The 23,869-nt window shown below is 40.9% G+C and overlaps 1 protein-coding gene across 2 annotated transcripts; it reads left to right on the top strand.

Moving 5' to 3' along the window:
• Positions 1 to 3,282: 3,282 nt before the first annotated feature.
• LOC307251908 (high affinity choline transporter 1-like) lies at positions 3,283 to 23,617 on the top strand. 2 transcript variants are annotated; one of them, XM_080029361.1, is made up of 10 exons: positions 3,326 to 3,384; positions 3,534 to 3,594; positions 9,804 to 10,013; positions 10,237 to 10,350; positions 12,093 to 12,248; positions 16,080 to 16,228; positions 16,791 to 16,934; positions 17,169 to 17,322; positions 17,874 to 18,091; positions 20,560 to 23,617. In XM_080029361.1, exons 3-10 carry the CDS (start codon positions 9,830 to 9,832, stop codon positions 21,121 to 21,123), a joined length of 1,683 nt encoding a protein of 560 aa, XP_079885487.1. In that variant the 5' UTR covers positions 3,326 to 3,384; positions 3,534 to 3,594; positions 9,804 to 9,829; the 3' UTR covers positions 21,124 to 23,617. The 2 variants fall into 2 exon arrangements, with proteins under 2 accessions (XP_079885486.1, XP_079885487.1); XM_080029360.1 differs by having other exon boundaries at positions 3,283 to 3,594.
• The last annotated feature ends 252 nt before the right edge of the window (positions 23,618 to 23,869 follow it).

The raw sequence follows: 23,869 nt of genomic DNA, 5'->3' as shown, positions 1-23,869 counted from the left end.
AGGCAGGATCGTAACAGCCCCGGCTCATTGATAGGCAATAAATAACAATTTATTCTGATACTTTAAATGATGACTACCTGTATTGTCATTATGCAGTACAAAGGAAATAATATAATCATCATAAAAGTACCTCACACAGCTTGCCACTTGAAATTTTTTTTTCTCCATTGTAACTGCACTTTACAGACAGTTATAAGCAGCACTGTCATTCATTTGATCAGTCTCATATTCCCTAACAAATCACACCCACTGTCCCCACTGAGTGTAGTTTTTACTTCTTCCTTCTTCAATTGAGACTATAATTCCAGACTGAGTTGCAGGCTCTGAAGCAAGAGATGGTGATTCTAGCAACAACATACCAGTAAGGGGAACCCATCTGGGACTTAATGGGAACCAGTCCTGTCTGCAACTGAGTATGGGGAAGAAAGGGGGAGAGGGAGAGAAAGAGAAGGAAAACAAATGTAGGTCTGAAGATGTTAGAGGAAATAAGTGTGAAGAGCTCAAACAAGAGGAAGGGAGATAAACAGAGAGCAAGCAAAACATATTTCAGCTTGAGAGCCTGCAAGCAGTGAGCCTCTACGGTGTAGAAGAGGACTGGCTAATCATTTAGCATGTTCACACAAACACATTTCAAAACGGGAGACTTCCTAATTTTTTCGGTAGAGGAAGTGGAGTCTAAAAGGAACAGCATCACCGCAGCTCTGCACAGCTGGTCTCTTGATTGAAAGTTGAGTAGAAAAAAAACATGGATCCAGCTACTACTAGTGTTTAATTGATGGAAGGTGAGAGTAGTTGCCAGACAGGAGATGAGGGTAACGTGTGGTATTTATATTCCCTGTGGTACTTCATTATGATAACGTTTTAACCCTTGTTGAGGAAGAACTATAGTCAAGTTTTTTTCTCTTTTCATCATCTGTCAAACATGCTGGTATTTGATCTTATGGTGGATTGTGCAATCTTCTTTTATTGTGAAGCCTGGCTGCTGAATGATTAGCTTACGTAAGAATGTTGCTCTCTTGTACGCCTGAGGCATGAATGTGAAATGGTTTGGTCTTTCTCCACCAGTGTGCGAATACTTGAACCCTATCTGAAAAAATTTGGCTTTGAGACTGTGTGACAAATATCCGACATACGGCTTCACTGGGATCACACAAAGACTCCTGTATACTGAAGCATACTGTTTATCAAGGCAGACTTTGATATACAGTGGCTTGAAAAAGTATTTGTACGTGTGTGGTTGTAATGTGACAAAATGTGGAAAGGTTAAGGGGTATGAATACTTTTGCAAGGCACTGTACTTATGTTCAAAATGAGCTCATTTTAAATTGAGATGGGAGCTCCTCTGGAAACATGAGCATAACACTCTTGTTTTCCCTTTGTCTATTTTTAACCAAACCCACCTGTGCCTATTACTTCACTGCAACTTCTGCAGCCTAGCTCTTACCAGGGCCGGCTCAAACCATTTGGGTGCCCTAGACAAAATTAGGATATTGAGCCCCCCTGGGACACATGACATGGAAGTTTTTGAAACATAATCCACTATTGTTTATTAAAAATAAATTATTAAAGATTAAAGATATTCATTTGTCATATGCTCAACAATTACAGCTGGTATTTACAGATGTCAATCATTAAAACGTAAACAGACATTTTTAAACAGATGCTATCTGTTGCAAAGTGGCATAGTGTTGAGGTTAATAGAGTTCAACAGTCTGATGGCTTGTGGTGGGAGACTGGATGCTGCGGTAGCATGAAGAACAGTTTGCAGCTGGGCTGAAGGAGGTCTTTAATAAACCAATTGGCTTCTTCCTCTATGATTCCTCTCTAAGAGCTCCCATCCCCCTGCTCTTGCAATAGTACAGACAAAAATAATATGTGCATAAAATGAATTTCAGGGTACAAAAAAGGGAGAGTGGGTCTTAGATTGACATATTTTTGCTAACCTTAACAAAAACAGCATAACTTGACTTATACGGTTTGGTCTGAAGAACAATTCTTAAGGTTTTTTTCCTCTTTCTGGCTGGTTTGCTGACCAACGTGTCTGCAGAAGACAGAAGGCATAACTCACTATTTTACTTTTTCATTCACAATAAGATCAGGTAGCTCTCTGAGGTTTACTGCCCATGACTCTAAGTAAAATGTGCTTACCCGCCCACTTATGGTGCGCTCAAGTCAACTCAGAATAGTCTAGAGCCGCCCCTGGCTCTTACCAAGTTATGTACTGAATGCCTGATACACCAAACCATATGGACAGAACAAGGAAAGCTTTGTGGAAGTCCTGGACAAGGAGGGAGTTGTGTGTGCCCACGCTCACACATGGGCAAACACCAACAAAACTGAAGTGAGAAAAAAAGGGGCAGCCTGAAGACGGAGATGTTTTTCTTCTTGCATCTGGTGTTTAGTTTCTCTAGGTGTGTGAGGATCCTGGTGGCATCCGTCATGCTGGCTGTTCAGTCGCTGTGAAACACAGCAGGTAGGTGAGAGACAGAGAGGTGCAGTGAGTCATGTCTGATAGTTCTGGAATAGGTGGAAATAGGTCAAGAATCTTTTGAGAGGAGCTGCAAAAAAAGGACAATTTGACCAGGGTGGTTTTGGAAGGAAAGTTAAAGGTATAGTGCGTAACTTTTTCAGATAAACAAATGTCAGTTACATTCAAGCCATCCCCAAACGAGTTGATTCCAAGTTGAATGAGCCTATAGGCTCGACAAAAATATTTCTTTCTTTTTTTAGTATGGCAGTGTTTACAAACTGGTGTTATCCCCTGACACTGGCACAGGGGCTATGAAGAGTCCCATGAACACGCAAGATGTGTTTCAATGTTTCAGATGTTGATCTTACTGCTCAGAAAAAAAAAACATACAGCAGAAGATATAAAATCCATACCTGATCACCGAAGGCTTACCTCATGTAGATGCACCGACAGTGTCCTTGTAATAACTTAGAATTCCCTCATGGGGGCAACAGAAGTTCCTTAGTTAAAAGTTATAGAAAATGTAAAAATTGAGAGTTGATTGATTTAGAAAGGAAAAGGTGGAGTTGTGAATGAGCTGATCAGCAGCTGCAAAGGTAAATTCATCCTCATTTGGACAAAGCTAAACAGGGCCTGGATATACCCCCGCATTCTGAACACAGCTAATTGGCTGCAGACAGGAGCTGATGCAGTCACCAATCAGGCAGCTAGTAACCACTTCCCTCTTCTTTGTATCCTTTCTGAACCCTCCCACAATGTGAGGCTTATAAGCAGACCGAGGCTGACTGCTGATTCTAGAGAGTTCCATCCTCCCTCAGTGAACCTGAACCATGAGTTTTGAATCAACGCTGACAACTTCATAAGCTCTTTGAAAAAAAACAATTTGATTTTTTTTTTTTTTTTGCCTCCTAAGTGTAAGAAATTGAACAACAGGGTTGTTTCTCTGTGCTACCCTCCACCTCTTGGTGGGCTTTTTCACTCGCCAGCACTGTGGATGAGTGTCGAATGAATCTTTATCCACCTGGACTGAATTAATCAACTGGCCTGTTCTCTGTCTTGAGAGAAAAGCCTGTGTTCCCTCCTCACTTCACCACTAAGAACTGACACGTACTGATAACCCCTAGGTATGTATTCATTCATTGAATATGCTTACTTGTGTATCCTGTGCCAAGTTGTTCTTCTTTCCTGTCAAGTTATTTACTTTCTGTACCTCCTTTTGACACGTTTTTGACACGTTTTTGCACAAGAATTGTGTGTTTTGGCTGGTGAGAGGCTATTTACTATGGTTCAAGTTGGGACAGTCTAAGTGTGAGCGCATGCCTATGCTAGTAATAACTCTAGGGCACTATTGATGCCAAATTGGCTTCTGTAGCCCTTTGTGTCCACAGCTATGTATGTTTCTTCTGTATTTCCTCTATCAAAGGTTTTTGTTAAGCAGTCATTCCCCCCCCCCCTGCACTTTTGATATAAAAATTGTTGCAGAGGATAATACATTGGACTGCAGTGTTTGTATATTTGCATATTGTGTCAGACTGACTAGGACTGATGAATATTTATTTTACATACATACTTTTTTAATGATTTGATCTTGTTTTGATGAAATTCAGTTTGTAAAATTGTAATGGAGAGTTTTTATTCTGGTAAACAGAACTTTTCTATAACTAAATTATATACAGAGTGACTGTACAGAAAGCAGCTACAAATGTTGTCATTTCTTTTAAATGTGACCCCAGCAGGGTTTTGTGTGTATGTCCCTGTAGGTGTGAAGTTTTATTTAAATGTGTTTCTTTTATTTTTTATTTATTCTTTGCTTCTAAGTAATGTTTAAGGTTTATTAAGTATTTCCTGCCAGTCCTCACCTCTTGAAAATAACTCATTTGTTCTGACTTGGTCCACCCCCCCCCCCCCCCCCCTTTTTCACTTTTATCATTCAAAGTGTTGCTTTAAGTCTTGATAAATGTCACTGTCTCACCCTGACACCTTTTCATCGCTGTGCTGTGAGTGAACTAACAAAGTGGGCTGAGATAAGCTTAATTTGTCTTCACAGTGATCTCCATTCACCTTTTTGATGTAGCCTACTTTTAACCAATCCTTTTGTGGCTTCCCTGACCTTTGCATGCTCTGTGTAATGTGAGTGAATCTCAGATTGTTTCATAGCACTGTTCTCTGGCTCTCATCCACCACTTGTGTCAACTATACACAGTAATGAAGATATGTTACTCGTGTAGTGTGACCTTATCCAGCAGCATAGTTTGAACAGAGTGTGAGTGTGAACAGATGACAGATGCTAAAGGAGAGCTTTTTCCAAAGTACAGCCAATATGTTAAATAGCTACTTTGTTTGTTCAAGGCTGCAGCAATTCATGTGACGCTTACAGCAAATGTTGCTTCTCCTTTGCTATTTTTTTCTTCTGTTTTTCTGGAGCTCAGCGAGGTCACATTACACATCTGATGTCTATTAGCATCTCAGCATGTGTGAATTTACGTGTGCTCAGATACATGTAGGTCTGTGACTAAAGTTACAGGCTTCGCCTGGCTAACTCTCCACTAATGGTGGCTGATAAAGTCTGTAAACACACAGTTGTCAGCAGAGTTGATCTGAATGGAAAAGTACTGAGGGGCAAGAGGTGGGTAGTGGCGCGGGTATTTATAGTTATAGAGTGTTGTCGCTGCGCACACTTCTGCACCTGTAATTGTGGAGAATACCACAGGGCTGTTTAGACAGAGAGCACTCATGTCCAAACATGCACTCATTACTGTGACCACTTTCTCTTAACTAAACACTGCCAACTTTAGGTGTCATTAGGTTCATGACAAAAAGCCTTCAGGCATCATGAGTGGCAAACTTGCATTAAATACACTGTCAAAATTAGATTTAGTTATTTAAGATTTGTTGTAGGCTACAGTGGGAAAATTCTGATTACTTGATTATTGAGGAGAGATTAACCCCTTGTGCGTTAAATTAAAATATAGATTTTTATAAATCTCATAATTAGATATAAGTATAGAATTCTGCTTTCTATTTAAAAACTGACAGCACCTGAGGCACTATCACACTAACTATGGTTAAAAGTGGAATCAGCGATTTTGGGCAATGCTTGAGGTCAAAATAAGTATTTGTCAAAATCATTGACTATCTCCTCACGATCTGCGACCTCTTCGTACTGAGTGTGCTGCAAAAAAATCTGGTGTTATACACAGCCTAGACTTTGTAAACGGTTATGCGAACAAGGGCTCAAACTGAGCCATCGTTGCTAGCAACAATGCATTTGTGTTATAGGCTAAGATGTATGGCTATGAAAACATGTAGCATGGGTTTTGAGAACTGCAGCAAGCGGGACAATAAGCTGGTCAATATGTAAGTAGGTATTGAAGCTAATTCATTTTGGAAAATGTAAGTAACCCTACAATAGCAATAGCATTGTTACCAGCCACAGCTCTACAGCTCGTCGTTCCGAGCGACTGTGTTGACATTCCTGTTTACAGAGGCTATAGCGGTGTATAGACATCAGATTTTCTTTCAGCATGTACACAGTTCGAACAGGAATCAGTTCATCAGGATATATTCAATGATTTGACTTCAAGCGTTCTGCAGAATTGCTGGCTCCACCTTATGTATCACAGTACTTATTCAGTGCCTTCATTTGACTGGCATGCAGTCCATTTTTGTAGGCGTGTTACAGATGACTTATCTCGTGAGTGGAATTTTTTTTTCTTGTTTTTTGGTGGGCGTGTGTGAAGAGGTTTTCTGTCAGGGATTTTCCTTTTGCTTTTGGTGTTTCACTATAAAATGAAACTTGTCTTTCACACGTGGCCCAAGACGCTAATGTCACTTAATGTGCCTGCACTGTATTTGCGCTTTAGCCATGTGGGAAGACCTTAAAGAATGTGACGACATGCTATGTAAGCAAACTGCTGAACTTATTGACATTATCGTAAAATAACTTGACACTAACATATAAAACGGCATTCCCATTCACAGCGACTTCTGCCATCCGAGCCAAGTACTGACAGGAGATTATTTAACGTGAGATTTATTTTCTGTGATGTTGTCTGTGGCAAAAAGCGTAATTGGATCTCTGAGGTAGGTCACTGTGAACATGGACCCTGTTTACTATTTCCAGTTTCTAGCTTTTCTGGGAACAGTTATCACGGCACAGGTCAGATGCTTTAAAGTGTTGGCTAAAGAGATGACCTAGCTTATTTATTATTTATTTGGCAACAATTGCAATGAGGCAATGACCCGACTGCTATCTTTGGACTTTATTTGGTCTCTCCTGAACTATATTCTAAGGGTTTCTCTTTTGGAAGAGTAGCTTTTAGACATTAGTGGAGAAGATTTTTGAAGAAATAAATGTGTAAAAGCTCTCAATCTAACTAAACTTTTCTGAATATCTTTAGTTAACATGGAGTGTGTGTATAGAGCCGCCAGGGTTTATCCTTTATGTTACTCTGGTGCTGTGTGTGTGTTTTAGTGTATGATAAATGTAATGCGACTGAATCAATATTTGAAAGGTATGGTTTTGCATTTGGATCAGATAGTAATGTTAGTACATCCAGGGTCACTGAGGGAAGGCCAGTGTTCCACAATCACAGCCAAGTTCCTCGTGGTCAAAGTAGGTTTAGAGGGCGTGTGTGTGTAACCCCCATTGAGGCACTCCAGGTCCCTCTCGGCTCTGTGACATATCTAGCACACTGTTACAAATGGAGTGAGGGGCACACTGAAACATGTGAAATTCACTTCCTTAAAACTTGAGTCTACAGTCAAGAAGGCAATTATAAACTGAAATCCACAAATAAACAGCTTCATTAATAAACCATTTAGTCTACTTGAATCAGAAGACTACTGTTCATGCCAAATCCACATGGTTGCAAACACAGAAAAAGGGTAACGCCCAAGTAAGTAGTGCTGATGAGCATTTTAGCCACTTTTTCAGCTCATTAACTGTATGGTTTAGTGTACCCCAATGTACAGCTGCAACAGGGAGAATGTTTAAGTCAAAAAGCTTCAATTAACCAAGAATACTGTATCAAATACCATTTGATTTATATAGCCGATGCATAGCTATTTGCCTCAGTGGGCTTCACATTCTCTACGCATTATGACAGCCAGTGCCCTTGGACCTTGAGAGGAAAACCCACAGCAAAAAGAAACAGTGGTCTGCTCAGCGCCATACAGCAGACAGATAAAGATAGCGACTAGCTGGTAAATTTAGAAGCAAGCTAAAGGGAAGCTGGCGAGCTGAAGTTATTTTTCTCTCAAGCTAAAAGGAGAGCACATATAGGACTGACTTTGTGTGTTGTATAAGGTGCTTCATGTCTGTGTCTGTATAATTAGGTGTTTGCTGGCGCATTGCCTAGAACAACTTATAAGGCATTGATATGCCAGTGCTTTATATCTGTTGGCATGTGTTGCTTGCTACTTGTTCTTCTGGCTCCAAATGGCTAAAAGATTAATTTATGTAGGCTTAAGGGGAAACTAAATATTACATTACACATCAGGGTGAGCTGTAATGTCAGCACATTTTCAATTTGTGGAAAACTACAAGGCAAATTTCTCAGAATATCTAGGACTGGGACATGGATTCCTTTATGAGAAGAGCAAAAACCCCAGCAGCCCACAAAGAATTCTGCCACCCCTGTGGTTTCATAAAGCCCACTAAAACATTTTACGAGTCCCTGAAATAGTTTCAAACATTGTTCTCTCCGATTTAAGGGGCGGGTTGTCCGCAGCTGCACTGCCAGTTGAATGTTTATCACACGGTGTAGTGTATGTCTCTCCTGGTCATTGCTTGATATTTGTTCCCGACCTATCAACAATTGTCAACTAAAGCAGTGGTGAAGTCCAAATGTATACAGCTTATAAACTGTTGTAGAAAAAGGGGCTTCTGAATATAGGCCAACACTTTGATGTCAACACATGCATGTATGTCACATTGACCCAGCTGTATAGCGCCACAAAATACTGACATAATAATGTAAAATAAAGGTGCAATTTGAACTTGCAATGTCTGATATGTGATGACTGTAAAATTGTGCAATAACACAAACCAAACAACACCTAAAACTACAGTGGAAGCTTTTCAGGCTTGTGTTGATTTTGGCACAGAGCCAGCCACCCCCTTCCTTACCCATTCAATACATTCCCTCACATAAACAACTGCACACACACACACTCTCACTCTCTCTCTCGCCTCCCATTGGTCTTTAACAGTCCATTCCTTGGACAAACATTTCCTTTTTTCCCCTGCCCATTCTCCGAAGTGGATATAGTCTTTCTGCTTTGAGTTTTATGAGCAGTAGATTTTTGTATAAAAATTGTGTTTTTTGCGTTTGGCAGGGGCCATGTCTTCCTTTTCACCTAACAATGATGGCTTTGTTCATGATCAATTTCTATAATAAAGTAAAAAGTTTTCTAAGAAACTGCCTTATTGTGATATTTTAGATAGAAAACCGAAAACATGCCTTGAGTCCTTCACTCTTCCTGGACTGGATTAACACAGCTGATACAGTATAGCCAACGTCAGCCATGTTAATGTGCAGAGAGGTGGACGCAAGTAGGTGTGATACAGCAGTCAGAGATGAATGCTTTTTTTAAAATAGGTGCAAAGGCTTTTATCATCTTTTAATCCTTTCTTTAAAAAACGATCTGTCTAGTGCACAGTTACTGTTACCAAACACATAGAGACACAGACATGTACACACATTAACATGGCCCTTAGTCGAGTCCACTTCCCGATGTTTGGGGTCGAAACTCGGGCCGCCCGACCACTGAAGACGGGGGACAACATCTGTCCGCCATCTTTGTCAGTGCTGCCAAGTATTATGGTGAGACAACTTCCGCTTCTCCGACTCTTCATCCCTCACACCTTTGCCTTCTTGTTTTCCTTCCTCCCCGCCCCTATTGCCAAGCAAGCGGAGCCAGGTCATCCAAGCTGCTGCTGCCCCTTTCTTATTTCATTTTTTTCCACTTCAGCCTTTACTTTATCCACTTTATATGTAGAGTTCCTTTTCCACCTCACCCACCCTCCTCTTTTCATTGATTTGAATACATGCCCCTGTTCTCTGAACATTATCTTATAATTTGCGCTTATTTGCTTTGTGCACATGATGAATGTACCTTTTTTGTTTGTCAGTCATCTAAGATGACACTTTGAATTTGTGCAAACTTGCCTCCCCTGCCCTCCCTCCCTCTCACCCTGCAGTTCTACAAGTAAATCAGAGTATGTATTGTAATGTAATTTGATTGGGCATTATGAACTGTATGTTATATTACAACCATTGCAAACACAATTGCACATTTCTTCATGATTCTTCATGTTGTCTCTTCACAGGAACCACACCAAAAAGAGGTTCCAGGATGACTCTCAATGTGCCGGGTCTGGTGGTGATGGCGGCGTTCTACATGCTGATCTTGGGCACGGGTATCTGGGCGTCCATGCGCTCCAAGAGGGAGGAGAAGAAGTGCACGGGAGATGGCATGGAGATAACGCTACTGGCGGGACGCAACATCAACTTGCTAGTCGGAATCTTCACTCTTACTGGTAAAGGAGAGGGGGGCGGTCAAAATGTAGCTCAGTCCAGTCTACCATTGATCTTTTTGAGACTCTTATGTGTTCATGATATTAAATTATTTGTATAATTCATACCCGTAAAATGAAATCTAGTGCTGATGTGTCTAAAAGTTATTGGAATGTGGAAAAGCCAGTGTGTTGTCTGCGTCATGTCTGTCCTTCAAATATCTTTCTTTTTTTTCCTACTCTGCAGCTACATGGGTGGGAGGAGGGTTCATCCTCGGGATCGCTGAAGCAACATACAACCCAACACTGGGCGCAGTGTGGGCGCTAATGCCTGTGCCTTATGTTCTGACCTTCTTCTTAGGTGAGAAGCACCATTGACACCCTGACACAAATGACAAAACAGAAGTGAACTTGCGTTGTAATGGTCTTGTATGCAAGGTCTGAAATTAAAACCGGTAATTGCCAGTAAAATGAGTTTTTGGCAAGAAGGTTAATTTCAAGCGGAAAGATTTGTCAACATTCAATGAATCCTCTCAGTAGCTAATGGAAGTCATGTGGGATAATGAGACTCGGGTACTAGTTTAGAGAAATGTTATTGGCTGAATAAGTATTTTGGCAACAAAACACATCTGTAGGATTAAAGGTGCAATGTGTAGAATTGATTGGCATTTTTCAAAACAGACTTGGTAGAAATGGATTATAATGTTGAAAAGTATTGAAATTAGTGAATTCTCGCTTGAAAATCAATAATTTTATCATAGCCTTTTAATACCTACTTAGCAGCAGTTCGATCCACATGGAGACTACCATTTTGCACTGCCATGTTTCTACAGTAGCACAGAATGGACAATCTTAACAGCCATATGCATAATTATTGTGGGGGTCCTGGGGAAATGCACCTGTTGGAAGACATAGAAGAAGTACAATGTAATAAATAAATAAATAAATAAATCTATATATCTTCTCCTCATCTCTTGTCATTGTGGAAATACTTGTGACAATGGGTGATGATGCCATCTTTAGTAACTAGCTTCTTGTCCATGAAGGCCACTGTAGCTTCTGTGAATATTCAAAAGGGAGTGGTTACCGAGGAAGCGTTCCATTCTAGAACTTTCACCTCTAGATGACACTAAATATTCCAATATTACACACTGCACCTGAGAACACTAACCACATCTTTGTAAAACTGCTAAATGAAGTGTTCCAACGTATCTACACCCACTTTTTACATATTAATCTCAAGCTAGGAGTTGTTTTTTTTTAAACTTTTATTTTAGTGGTTTTATGTTTTTTTTACATATGGACAAAAAAAAACAGAATAAGTAAACACATACAATACATACGCAACACCCAACCCCCTCTCCCCTCCCCCCTCCCTCACATAAACAGACAAGGGATACAGAAAAAAAGTTAAAAAAATAACTAAAACAAAATGATTAAGAAAATAAGCTATGAGTACACAAGAAACAAAACAAAGCTAAAATAAAACTGGAATTTATGAGAATGACCTGACAGTTCATGTCGTAGCCTTTCCACATGGCTCCCACAGGTTTCGAATTGGGGGGCCAAATCAGTTGTTGACCGGTAACTTCGCCCCCGTAACCCTAACCCCCGTCGGACTCAATGTTCAAATAAAAGTGTCACTCATGGTAAAAATAGGACCATCAGAAATCAGTTTAGGGATTGTAACATGAAGCAACAGGTGCAAAGGGATGAGTTCACCCAGAGGCTTAGGTTGCCCTCTCCTGACTTTATCACACATGGTGGACCGTCGTAAACATTTTGAAGCAGGGAAATTAATGGAGAACTGGAAAACTCCAAAGTCCCTGACCTGGAAATATAACTTTCCCCGTTCTGTACTTGTCCATTGTTAGTCAAGTGGACCCATGAGTTTAGCTGAAGGTGTTTGTATTGTGTTATCTGGAAGGAACACTTGCTGTACTTATTGTCCAAACTCCCTTGTTGTCTCATTCTCCACACTCACCCTCTTCTTCCTTTTTCTCTTATGTGGGTTGTGAAATTATTTTTTTTTAGAGACAGATGCCTTCATCATTTCCAGGAAGAGTTTATGATTTCATGTGTATCCCTTCCCTCTGGCTACAGGTGGTTTTTTCTTTGCCAAGCCTATGAGAGAGAACAAATATATGACAATGATGGACCCCTTCCAGCAGAAGTACGGGGACGTTCTGAGCACTGCGCTGATCTTTCCCGCACTGGTAGCTGATGTCCTCTGGGTGGCACGTACACTCGTCAGCCTGGGTAAGTTACTTCACACTGCAAACCTTTCTGGCACTGCAACGTGCACACGCACATACCTTTGCAATCACGCAGGCAGCCCATAAACACTACAGCAGAAAGACAGCTGGGTGTTGATGGTTGGGGCTTTACTGGCATCCAGTCAATTGTGTCAGCACTGTAGATTACTGAAGAAAGAAAAAACAGGTGTAAGGAATTCAATGTACGACACGTGAACAGCGTCATAAAATCATCACCACACACGACGGCTTTATTAATGAATGCAAAAAACATTTCCGCAAACTATTTACGACTGAACCATTTTATTGGAGTAGGTATTATACTGTCAGTTGTTTCTGTTATTTTTACCACACTGTAAATGTAACCTGCTTCAAGATAAACCATGATATAAAAAGCACAACTGTAGAAAAACAATACATTAATAAAAACCCACATACACAGCACAATATTTGAAAAAAACATATTAAAAAATGTTTTTAGGTAAATTACGGTTAGCTATTGGATATCGTGCCCTTTCAAACAGTCATTGTCCTATATAATTATCATATAATAATAATAATAATAATAATATTAATAGCTTAGAAAACATAAATGAGCCACACACACTTTTTACACCCAGATGCTGTAGAAGCTTGCCTTTACTGCCTTGCTGATGTGAAATGAAAACACAAATGTAGACGCATTTCCATATATGCAAAATGAGTCAGACACTATAATTAACTGCCGACTTGGATTACTTTTATTACTGTGGATTAATATTGTTTTTTGTAAATTGTTTTAATGACAATATGTTTTTTTGAAGAATAAAGTGGCTCTATAAAATAAGATTAGCATTATTTATGTAAAGGGTCTGTTATGTCTATAGAAGTTACTATATTTGTCAATGTAAAAAAAACATTTTACTAGCCCATTGTTTCGCGAATCTTTAAGTGATAATTGAAGTGTGTGTGTGTGTGTGTGTGTGTGTGTGTGTGTGTGTTTATGCGCATTGATAGTCGATGCAAGTGTGCATGTGCTCTGCAGTGGGAATGTTCGTGGGAGAAAATGTGTATGTGTACAATGTTTTCTTGTATGTTTTTAATGCTGTTTTCTTTTCCAGCGTTATTTGAAAAAGGGGGTTAAGCATCGAGCAGCCTGTTGATTGTGAAAGGTGATCAATTATTCAAACTAGATTGCAGTCATTAGAGACTTGTTCCATTGTTTGTGCCAAGGCACTGACTGATTGACACAGGGTAAATGTTACATGCTGACTAATAATTTAATTTCTGTGTGAAAGATGTTTAAAAAGACTTGACGGGATACAGTGAAATCCATTGACAGTGTTTGAGTCACCAAAGCAGCACTGTATGCGGTGCTGACGGCCAACAGAAGGACTAGTAGAGAGGCATGAATTGTCCTGGGTTGTTTTATCCCTAACCTATTTAACCAATTTAGAAACAGGGGGGACTCCTCAATTAAACCTTATGTTGTTGTTCCTGGGACAGTTATGAATACAGCCCCAATGTGCGCTTGGCATTACACGCGCACACACACACACACACACACACTTGTCACTCCAGAGAGTGCTTTGAGTATTTGATCCAGAGTGGCTGTGTTGCTGGGAGACAATTTATATGTGTAGCATAAACTGAGCTGCATGGCCTGCTTGAGTGAATGTCTGTGTGGCGGCTCACTGCCAGAAAGGGTTTAACCTGTAAAAACAAAAAAAGAGAATTTCCATGTGCTGTCAGTCAGCTGTATAATACCAACTGTGCACTGCCATAGTCACATTTCTGCCAGGAAAGAAGCCGGAACAGTACAACAAGGTTGCAATGTGTGTGTGTGTGTGTGTGTGTGTGTGTGTGTGTGTGTGTGTGTGTGTGTGTGTGTGTGTGTGTGTGTGTGTGTGTGTGTGTGTGTGTGTGTGTGTGTGTGTGTGTGTGTGTGTGTGTGTGTGTGTGTGTGTGTGTGTGTGTGTGTGTGTGTGTGTGTGTGTGTGTGTGTGTGTGTGTGTGTGTGTGTGTGTGTGTGTGTGTGTGTGTGTGTACATGCATATGCTTGAGTTTCGTAAGTGGGGCAAGGATCTAAAAACAACACATGGGTGTTAAGGCAGCTCTTTCCCTCTGTCCATCCCTGGTGCTGCCCATTAAGTCCCAGAGGCCCCTGAATTTCATTCCACCTTTCTCCGCCCTAAATTTAGCACAGAGGGGAACAGCCCAGCTCAGCACAGAACAAATAACAGCTCCTGTGCCATATCACACAGACCAGCCAGGTTATATTTACAATACGTTGTGTCATACCACACCATAAGAGAAGTTTCATGACAAACAACCACACTAAAGTCCTGTTCCATCAAAATTGGCGTCCAAATCCATGTCAAGATTTAGCTGAGCTGGATTTCAGTTTGCACTTGGCATCAGAATGCATCTCGACTGACCACTTGTGGTCTTAAATCCTAAAGGGGAAAAATATATAATTTTAACTTAACCAGCTTAGTTAAGTTTTGCTAAGTAAAGTTTGCGGCGTGTGGTGGCTCATGTTTAAGTTTGTCACTTTGTACCTCTCAATGAATTACAGCCTATGTAGAGCTTATGTAACTGCGCTACACTTAACTTACAAGATGCATTTTTCTGTCAAGTACGAACACATGGTTACTAACTGGAGTATCTATTTATTCCTGTTAAATAAAATGAAGAGTTAGTCCGTCTATAAAGGAAAGATAATAATAATAATAATAATAAAACAAAGAATAATGTATAATATAATAAAGCAGCTTGAACAATAAGGTGACAAAAAGCAGTTGTCAAACGAGAGCAGTTGAGCATGTGCCATCAAGATGGATATAGACAGAAAGCTGAGACTAAGGTCCATGGGGGTGGGCGGTTGGAGGTCAGCGGGGTGGTGAGTGGCGGTCGATGGTGCCGATCTGACACTTCTCTGTTTAAGGGCATTGTTGTGGTGTGGCTGCAGGCTGCTGCTGCTGGGGAGACCCCGGCAATGTGGCAGAAGAGACGGTGCAGGTAGTGACGTTTTGCTTGCCTTGTTTGAGTAACAAGATGTCTTTTTTTTATTTTTTTTTATTTATAACTTATACTGTACAGTTTTCTAATTTTGTACACATTTGTTTTACTTCTTGAATACACTTTGCGCTTTACCTTCTTCCTGATTTAAAAAAAAAACTCCATTAAAACTGTTCATCATTAAAAGGGTGATAATCCCACCCAGAACGGTGAAGAAGGAATATTTTGGAGTCACAATCAATAGGCTGCTTCTATCACAGTATGTTTTTCTGTAGTTCTGTTGCTTTAGCCTAATTGTATCATTGTCACTGCTATGCCGGCTTTTTGCCTTAGCTTAGCTCATAAATCAAAGCCACAATGCTTCAGTGTAATTGTAAGTCTTAACTAAAATGGCTAGAAATAGCTTTTTCTCTGTTTGTCAAAGTGTTTTTTTTTTGTAAAATACTGCATGGAGACATATACACAGCTTCCTAGTAAATCTTTAGCATTACTACAGAAGGGCCCATGTCCACTTAGCGCTTTTTCGCTTCTCATTGGGATCCATTGAAAAAAAGTTGATTTGCGCTCAGAAAAAGGCGGTTGGTGGACACGGGCCCTAAGAGTGGAAGCATGTATATGTGTGTATGTGTGTCTGGGAGGGAGGGACGGATCAAAGCATTTTAAAAAGCAAGAGAAACTGACCTTTTTATAAAACACCTAATTAAATGATCACAGTAAGCAGTTGCATGTATCTGTAGCAAACAAAGCCTGTTATGTGTTAGACATCTTGCTGTTATGAATCTTTGTCTCTCCGCCTGTCTTTCAAAATGCCCATTGCTCTGCTGTGTTGTTCCAGGTGGTACTATGAGTGTGATCCTGGACCTGTCCTACTTCTACTCCATCATCATCTCCGCAGTGGTGGCCATAGTCTACACACTGCTGGGGGGGCTCTACTCTGTGGCTTACACAGATGTCATCCAGCTCATCCTCATCTTTGTCAGTCTGGTGCGTAACCTTCTGTTGACCCGTTCAACCCAGGGGCTATTTTGAACATTCAGGTTGTGGAATTGTGAAGGGTGCCATTCCATTTGGCAATGTCAGATGTTTTGGTGAACCCCCATAAGTCTCCCCCATTCAGGACAAAGACAGACAGACAGACAGACAGACAGACAGACAGACAGACAGACAGACAGACAGACAGACAGACAGACAGACAGACAGACAGACAGACAGACAGACAGACAGACAGACAGACAGACAGACAGACAGACAGACAGACAGACAGACAGACAGACAGACAGACTGCCAGCTATATTAATGAATAGTGAATACTGGTCAACTACATCATAGACCTCTTGATACGTTTGTTTCATTAATCATAGAAACTTAATGCTGACAATTCTGGATCCAAGAGACAAATGTAAGCTTACCCAAAAGGGCTGCACGTAAACTGGAGGGTTAACTCCAACTCTGGTTTCAGATTTCTAATTCCCAGTGACTGACTGAGAACTTTCCCCCCGCTGGGCCAATAATCAGATTAGCTTTGTCCTTGTGTTTGTGTTTACAGTGGGTGTGTGTTCCCTTCATGTTGACCAACCCGAACACTATGGACATCTCACTGACGGCCTACAACCACACCTTCCAGGCTCCCTGGGTTGGCACGGTGAAGTTCGATGAGGCCGGCAAGTGGTTTGACGACTTCATGCTGCTTGTGAGTGGAACGGTCTTCATACACACTACAAAGACGGCACCACATGTCATCAAACACACAACTTTTCCAGTATTTAGATCATTCCTGCCACCACAGCAGTTAAAAACATATAGGATTATTTTGTTAGAGGAGCATAGCAACAGGATACATAACAACAGCAAAGTCCTGAGAAGATTGACCCTTCTTGTCCTGTGTTGCTGTACAAACTTGATTCCTATCATGTGCTTCTACCAGGCTCTGGGAGGTTTGGCCTACCAGGCGTTCTACCAAAGAATTCTGTCAGCCTCGTCTTACACCCAGGCTCAAGTGACCTGCTTCGCCTCTTCGGGCTTCTGCCTGGTGCTGGGTATCCCCTCCATTCTGGTCGGAGCAGTTGCTGCGTCTACAGGTGCACACTCTTAACTCACAGTTGTGGAAAATGCTTAAAACCTATTTCCTTACCTTGGTGTCTGCTTCTGCCTTAGATCTCTGCATTTGAAAGTCAGATTTTATCCATTTTCTTTCTCATCATTTCATGGGAATTAAAGGTGGAGTCAGCAACTCTAGAGAATGCTTGTTGTCGAAATCACTTTTTTCTCAAAATCAGTGAATATCTCCTCAGGAATTGCCATCTGTCTGTACTCAAATCCAGTGTGAATACACACCCCAGGCTTTGTAAGATGGCATGTTGCTGTTAACAACTAGCCCCTTTTGTTCACATACCTTTTGATTTTGACAACACCAGATTTGTTTTTATGCGCACACAGTATGGACAGGTAGCGGACTGTCATGAAATATTCACTGATTTTGACACAAAGTAATTTTGACAACTAGCGTTCTCCAGAATCACTGACTCTCTAAGCTTTGTTTAGTCAGATTTAACCCATCTTGTCACCATAACTCGTCCCCTCTGTCATTCCTTTGGTCTATTTCAAAATATTCATCCGTCCCTCCTCCCAGACTGGAATGCAACCGCCTATGGATTGCCCACGCCGTATGAACGGGACCAGGCAGGCTCCATCCTTCCCATCGTCCTGCAGTACCTCACACCACCCTACATCTCTATCATTGGCATTGGAGCTGTAGCGGCCGCTGTCATGTCTTCCATGGACTCAGCTCTTCTTTCTTCAGCCTCAATGTTTTCCTCAAATATCTACAAGAACATCATCAGAAAGCAGGTGAGGCTCCATAACCAAATATATTTTAAAACGTTGCTACTTTACTATAATAGTGACGACAGAAACAGTTAAGTTGAGAAAAGAAATAAGAGTTTAAAGGTTCAAAGGATTTATATTGCACTTTGGTCTGATCCAATCATTGTCCCAGACCTTACATAAATAAAAACTAAAAAAGACGAAAGGAAGGTTTGAGAATCAAAAACGTTTTTGAATTGGCTATAGAAAAGGCTATCTCACCAGCGAGTCTTGACTGCTAGTCACTCATTACGTTTACGTGACGCAACTGGACTTGTAAAGGCCAGGACACACCGGCCCGATAATCGGCCATCGAACATGGTCGGAGAGTCTGGAGGGGGCGGGGACACAAATCTGTTTGGTGTGTTCGGTGCCGTCGTAGATGTCGTCGGGCTTCTTTTCGGGCAGTCTTTCAGACGGAGCAATTTGATTGGTGGGGGGCTAGCGAATCAGTGAAGCCCGGAAGTGAGGCGGGTAGCACAAACAGCTGACAACAGTATCGCATCGCTAGCCATTGTTTTAATGTGTTTGTTTGTTTCGTTCAGCGAGTACTCGCATGCATCAACACTTGTTGACTGCTCGACACCATGCTCGACACTCTCTGCTAAAAATGGTGCTCTTTATGGTCCATAGATATAAATACGTATTTATATCTATGTTTATGGTCTAGAGAGCTGTCCCATCATTTCCGGCTTCCGTATTTTTTTGGCCCACAATACAGATTAGCGCCGCCTGCTGTTATGGAGACATTACGTCCCGCGCAAGCGCAGAGCGTACGGAAAGTCAGTAGCCGGCTCGGTGTGTTCTTGGCACTTTTTTGGCCGCGACGGGCAGACTGGAGCTGCCTGAAACGGCAGACTCCATTTTCGGGCGACGGTCGGTAGTCGGACCGGTGTGTTCTGGCCTTAAAGTACATGCTATACCTGAAGCTTGACTATGCATATAAATTTACTGATGTGGCTGTTTTTCCCTCTGTTTTTTAACTGCAAATTCCAGTTTTATCATGTCTTGGGAGATATGCCCATCTAGCTGAGGTATACTTCCGAGGCGAAGTGAGGGCTAACGGGCGGCTAGCTGTCACTCAAGAGACCGAGCCCTAATTATTCATATATTTTAACCTCCAATGGAATAAAAACTAGCCAGCTAGAAAAAAATTCACCCCCCTCAGTGTTGTCATGGAGATATGAATTAAACTTACAGACAAGAATGTTTTTTTGAACCAGGCCTTAAATAGGTTTAATAATGCTGTGAAAACGGCATATTTAACATGGGAGTCAAAGAGAAATGGCTCTGTTCTGCAACCTGCCCTAAGTGGCCACCCGGTGCTACTGCAATTTTTGCAGTCACTTCCGCATTGGATGCTGGTAGAACACGGTTGTGGTTGGGGCTTGATTAATACGTCAAAACTGGGGCTGTACATTTGCTGAATGTACTTGAATGTTATCTGCAAATGTTAGTAATGTCACCAAAAAACTTGTATTCATTACAGTAGGTTAAGTGTTTTCTCTCTTGCATGATAGTATGTGGGGTTTTCCCCTCAGAAACTGAACTAAATTGATATAGGAAACGCATGGTGAAGTCTGAAATGGGCTAGTTAACCGTGTGTTTTGTTGTCTGAAGATGAATAACTTTGACTTTATAATGCACACTGTGAACCAGACATTTTGGCCTGGTTCACAGTCAATACAGGATTTTAAAGAACATGGAGCTAATCTTACAAAATGACTGCTTTTTGTAAGAGTCAAAGGTGGCAAAGAGGACAGTGGCATTTACTTTGTTGCATGTCAAAACACCACCAGTATATGTTTGATTTTGAACCTCTTCTTTCAATCTGTCTACTCGCACATCCCCCTAATTTAGGAAAGTTCAATACGGATTAATTCCTTTTGATGGATTACTTGCAATGTCAGGATCTCTTCTTGAATCTGCCTTCATTTAAAATAATCATCTACAAAAAGTGCCTGTAGTGACCATCATCATATAATCCTAGTGTATGTAGCCACAATACATTTACAACCCACATTGATATACAGTACACTCACAACACAAGCTGGAGGCAGCAACAAAGTAGCTATTGACTTTGCAATACTGTACATACTGTCCAGTTTGCCCACGGTTTCAGAATGAGTCTTGTTTATAAAGTTTGCTCTCTTATAACAATGATCTATTTCATTTTTCACCCCCAAGGAATGTTCCATACAATGAGCGGGTTCACTGTTGGGCTCAGCCTCTTATAGTGCTGTAACTCATGGGCACTGGGTCTTTGTAAGTGGATCCCGTCTTAAAGGTAGAGTCAGCAATTCTGGAGAATGCTTGTTGACAAAATCACGTTTTTGTCAAACTGTGAATTTCTCCTAACGATCCGCCATCTGTACATATTGTGTGTACACGCTGAAAAAAAGTCCAGTTAAAGTAACTTCCTAACTTTCTTGTCATTCTTTCCACTCCTTCAGGCATCGGACCGTGAGATGCAGTGGGTGATACGAATCTCAGTGGTGGTGGTGGGCCTGGCCGGCACCTCCCTCACCTTCCTGGACAACAGTGTGCTGGTCTTCTGGCTGGTGGGCGTGGACATGTCCTACACCATCATGTTCCCTCAGTTGGTCTGTGTGCTCTTCTTCAAGGTGTCCAACGCTTACGGAGCCTCTGTGGGCTACCTGATGGGGATCATCATGAGGATCCTGAGCGGGGAGCCCCTCATTGGCCTTCCGCCAGCCATCAAGTTCCCCGGCTGCCGGCTGGACGCCGAAGGGAATATGACCCAGTTCTTCCCCTTCCGTACGACCATCATGGTCATCTCGCTGGTGTCCATTCTTCTGTTCTCCTGGCTGGCGTCCATCATTTTCAACAAGGGTCTGCTCTCCGACAAGTGGGATGTGTTCAAGATCAGACGCAAGCAGAAACCCAAAGCCAATCCCGCAATGGTTGGTCCTCTTGACGACAAGGGGACCAACCCCGAAAGTGAAGAATGCTCTGCTGCCAAGCAGCTACTGAACGGCGCCACCACCAGCTGTTGATGAGGCTGGCTAAGAGGGAGACAGGATGGGGCCCTGGCTAGGGGGGCGGACATGTTTGTTGGCCCGCTAAGCAGGAGTTCACGGAGGGGGAACATCGGCGAAAGGCTGAACAATATGTACAGATTCTGTGCAGCATCGCAGTGAATTTGTGGCAATGACATTTGCGTTAGCAGAGTGTGATCGGATATCTCTGCAAACCTACATCAGTGGCCGCATTGTGTTTTTACAGATAAAACAGTAAACGAAAAAAGAAAAAAAAGTGCTCTCTGGCTTGACCATTAGCCAGCATAGCATATTGTGCAGATTGCCTTCATATAGGCACATAATAAAATGCCAGGGATTGTGCTGGTTTTAATATATATATTTAGTCACACATCACTGAAATGGAAGCAGTCCACACAGAGAACCCAGAGGCAAGTTAAACCGTCAAGCCATTTCCATTGGGGAAAAAAGAAAAAGAAACTCATTAAATGTTCACAATAAAAAAACCTGATACTTCTTATTCATTAGATACTCCTCAATAAAGACCAAACTTTGCACAGATATATAGATATATATTTTTTTTTTAGATAAAAAATTAAGATATCGCCCTTTAGATTCCTATTCGACAGACCAGATTATACAGTAGTTCCTAAAGGCTACGTGTGGCAGTGTCAACACTTTATGGCAAACAAAGTCACCTTTTACTAAATAATCAGTCTGACGATGCTTTACTGTACTGTGAGTGCATATATAGCTTCATTGTCAATGTGAACCTCTGTGAATGATGTGTAGCTATGTGCAGGATGAGAGGGTGACAAGTAAAACGTCTTTCGCTCCAGAACAAAGAAATGATGAAGACGAGGAACAAGTACATACTCTGCACTATTCCACAGCACGTTTGTCAAAGAAACTTTATTATTCAACATAAGTTTTTCACTGTGATCTGAACTCTTCCTTATTTTAGTTGAAACGCTGTCTTGAGCTCTACAGCAGCGGTTATTCTTCTGTTAAAATTCAATACCCAAATTTGTGCTTCTAAAATATTTCCTATATTGTACATCCGTTCATTGCTTATACACTAGTGCAGTTTGATTGTCTGCAGTCCTCCTGCAAATGCCTCCCAATTTCTTTTTACAAGTGATTCTTGTTTCTTTGTCCATAGTAGTACATATCTGAGTTGTGTGAAATTACGTAATATGTGAAGATTTTAAAGTTAGACTTTCTCCATGCAACTTTTACCTCCATCTCTCTAATGTTGCTCAGTAGACACCAGCAGGTTTAAAACTATGTTTTATTTAGAACACTGAAAAAGTTTAAAAATCTCTTCCTGTGAGAGTTGGTTTGCAGTGCTATGCTAGTGGCTTGGGAAATTTACTGAAACATGTTTCCTCTGAGATGGAGAAAGTGTTTGCAGCTAATATTCTAAACAATTATATAACACATTTTTAATGATTAGATTTGATAAGAGAACCGACCCTTAAGTTGCCTATTGTGCAAAGAGATTCCTGCTAATGACTGACCGTCAGAAAGCCTTTCTCTGCCATACTCTTTCCTTTATCACTGTAAACTGGTTTCACTAAGCTGTCAGCGGTTCTTTGCTGGCCATAGTCAAAATGGCTGTATATTTTAGTCAGTGTTCATATACCTCATCTACTGGGAATACTGGCTTTAAGTATACAAACGTTTTATTTATAATTCTGCCTTCTATCTAAACCAAACTATATGAATGTCATGTTCCAAAGATTGATCGCACAGAACAAACTGTCTCTGAAGCAAGACGCATGCAGGACACAACGCATCTATCTTTTTATACTACGTGTGATGGTGATTTCCATCTGTATTATACTCTTGAACTGTACAGTCTAATGTTTGATGATGATTTATATATTTACACTTTCTATTTTTTATCCAAGTTGATCACTGTGCGTTGTGAGTTTTAGAAGAAAAAATACGCACAGGTGTTTTATCTGAAGTTAGAAACGTTTAAAGTCAAATGAATTCACCTTCCATTTCAGCAGAACATTAAATGTAATTTTACCTTCACATGTTTAAATATAAAATATCTGTGTTGGCATTGAGGTAACACATGTAACATCGATGGGTGAAAGTAAAAGCCATTTAAAACAAACGATCCTGCCCAATAATGTCTCCAGTTATGATATGAGCAAGCCGTCCACTATATAGTGAAACGCAACGCCTCATTGGTGGAGCGTATGTATATCGCCATCAGTGCCTTTCATCACTTTTGGGGGAGAATTGTGTTATTTTCCATGTTGGGTTAGTTGAACATCATATATGAGAGTGCTAGTAGTGAGTTCTATATCGTATCCACAAATATGTATTTGGTTTTATACTATTATGCATGTCATTAACTGTGTTGTTTGTATAGAATTTTCGTGAAGGCTGTTCTCCCTTGCAGTACTTGGCAAGGTCCTACTTTGTAATCGATTAACGTAAATCCCCATGGGGTGATGTTCTGTCGGAATAAAAGATGAAACCAAATGACTGTTCACTTGCTGTTCAAATCACCTTTGTTGGTCATGTGGGACTTTGAGTTTCTAAAGCATTATTTTATAGACAAATATTATTATTATTATTAGTAGGTAGAGCCTGCCACAAATTTTCCACTGAAATACTTTCTGCGTTTTTCCCCACTTCGTAAATATATATTAGCTTCTCCCAAAAAATGTATGAACTTTTTTTTAGATTAATAGTTGCCAAGCTGCTCAAGGCTCAAAAATAAAATAAAAATGTTAAATACAAA

The sequence above is a fragment of the Ammodytes marinus genome, assembly GCF_949987685.1.
Source record: "Ammodytes marinus genome assembly, chromosome: 6".
Taxonomy (NCBI): Eukaryota; Metazoa; Chordata; class Actinopteri; order Uranoscopiformes; family Ammodytidae; genus Ammodytes; species Ammodytes marinus.
This window is presented reverse-complemented; position numbering and strand designations above follow the sequence as displayed.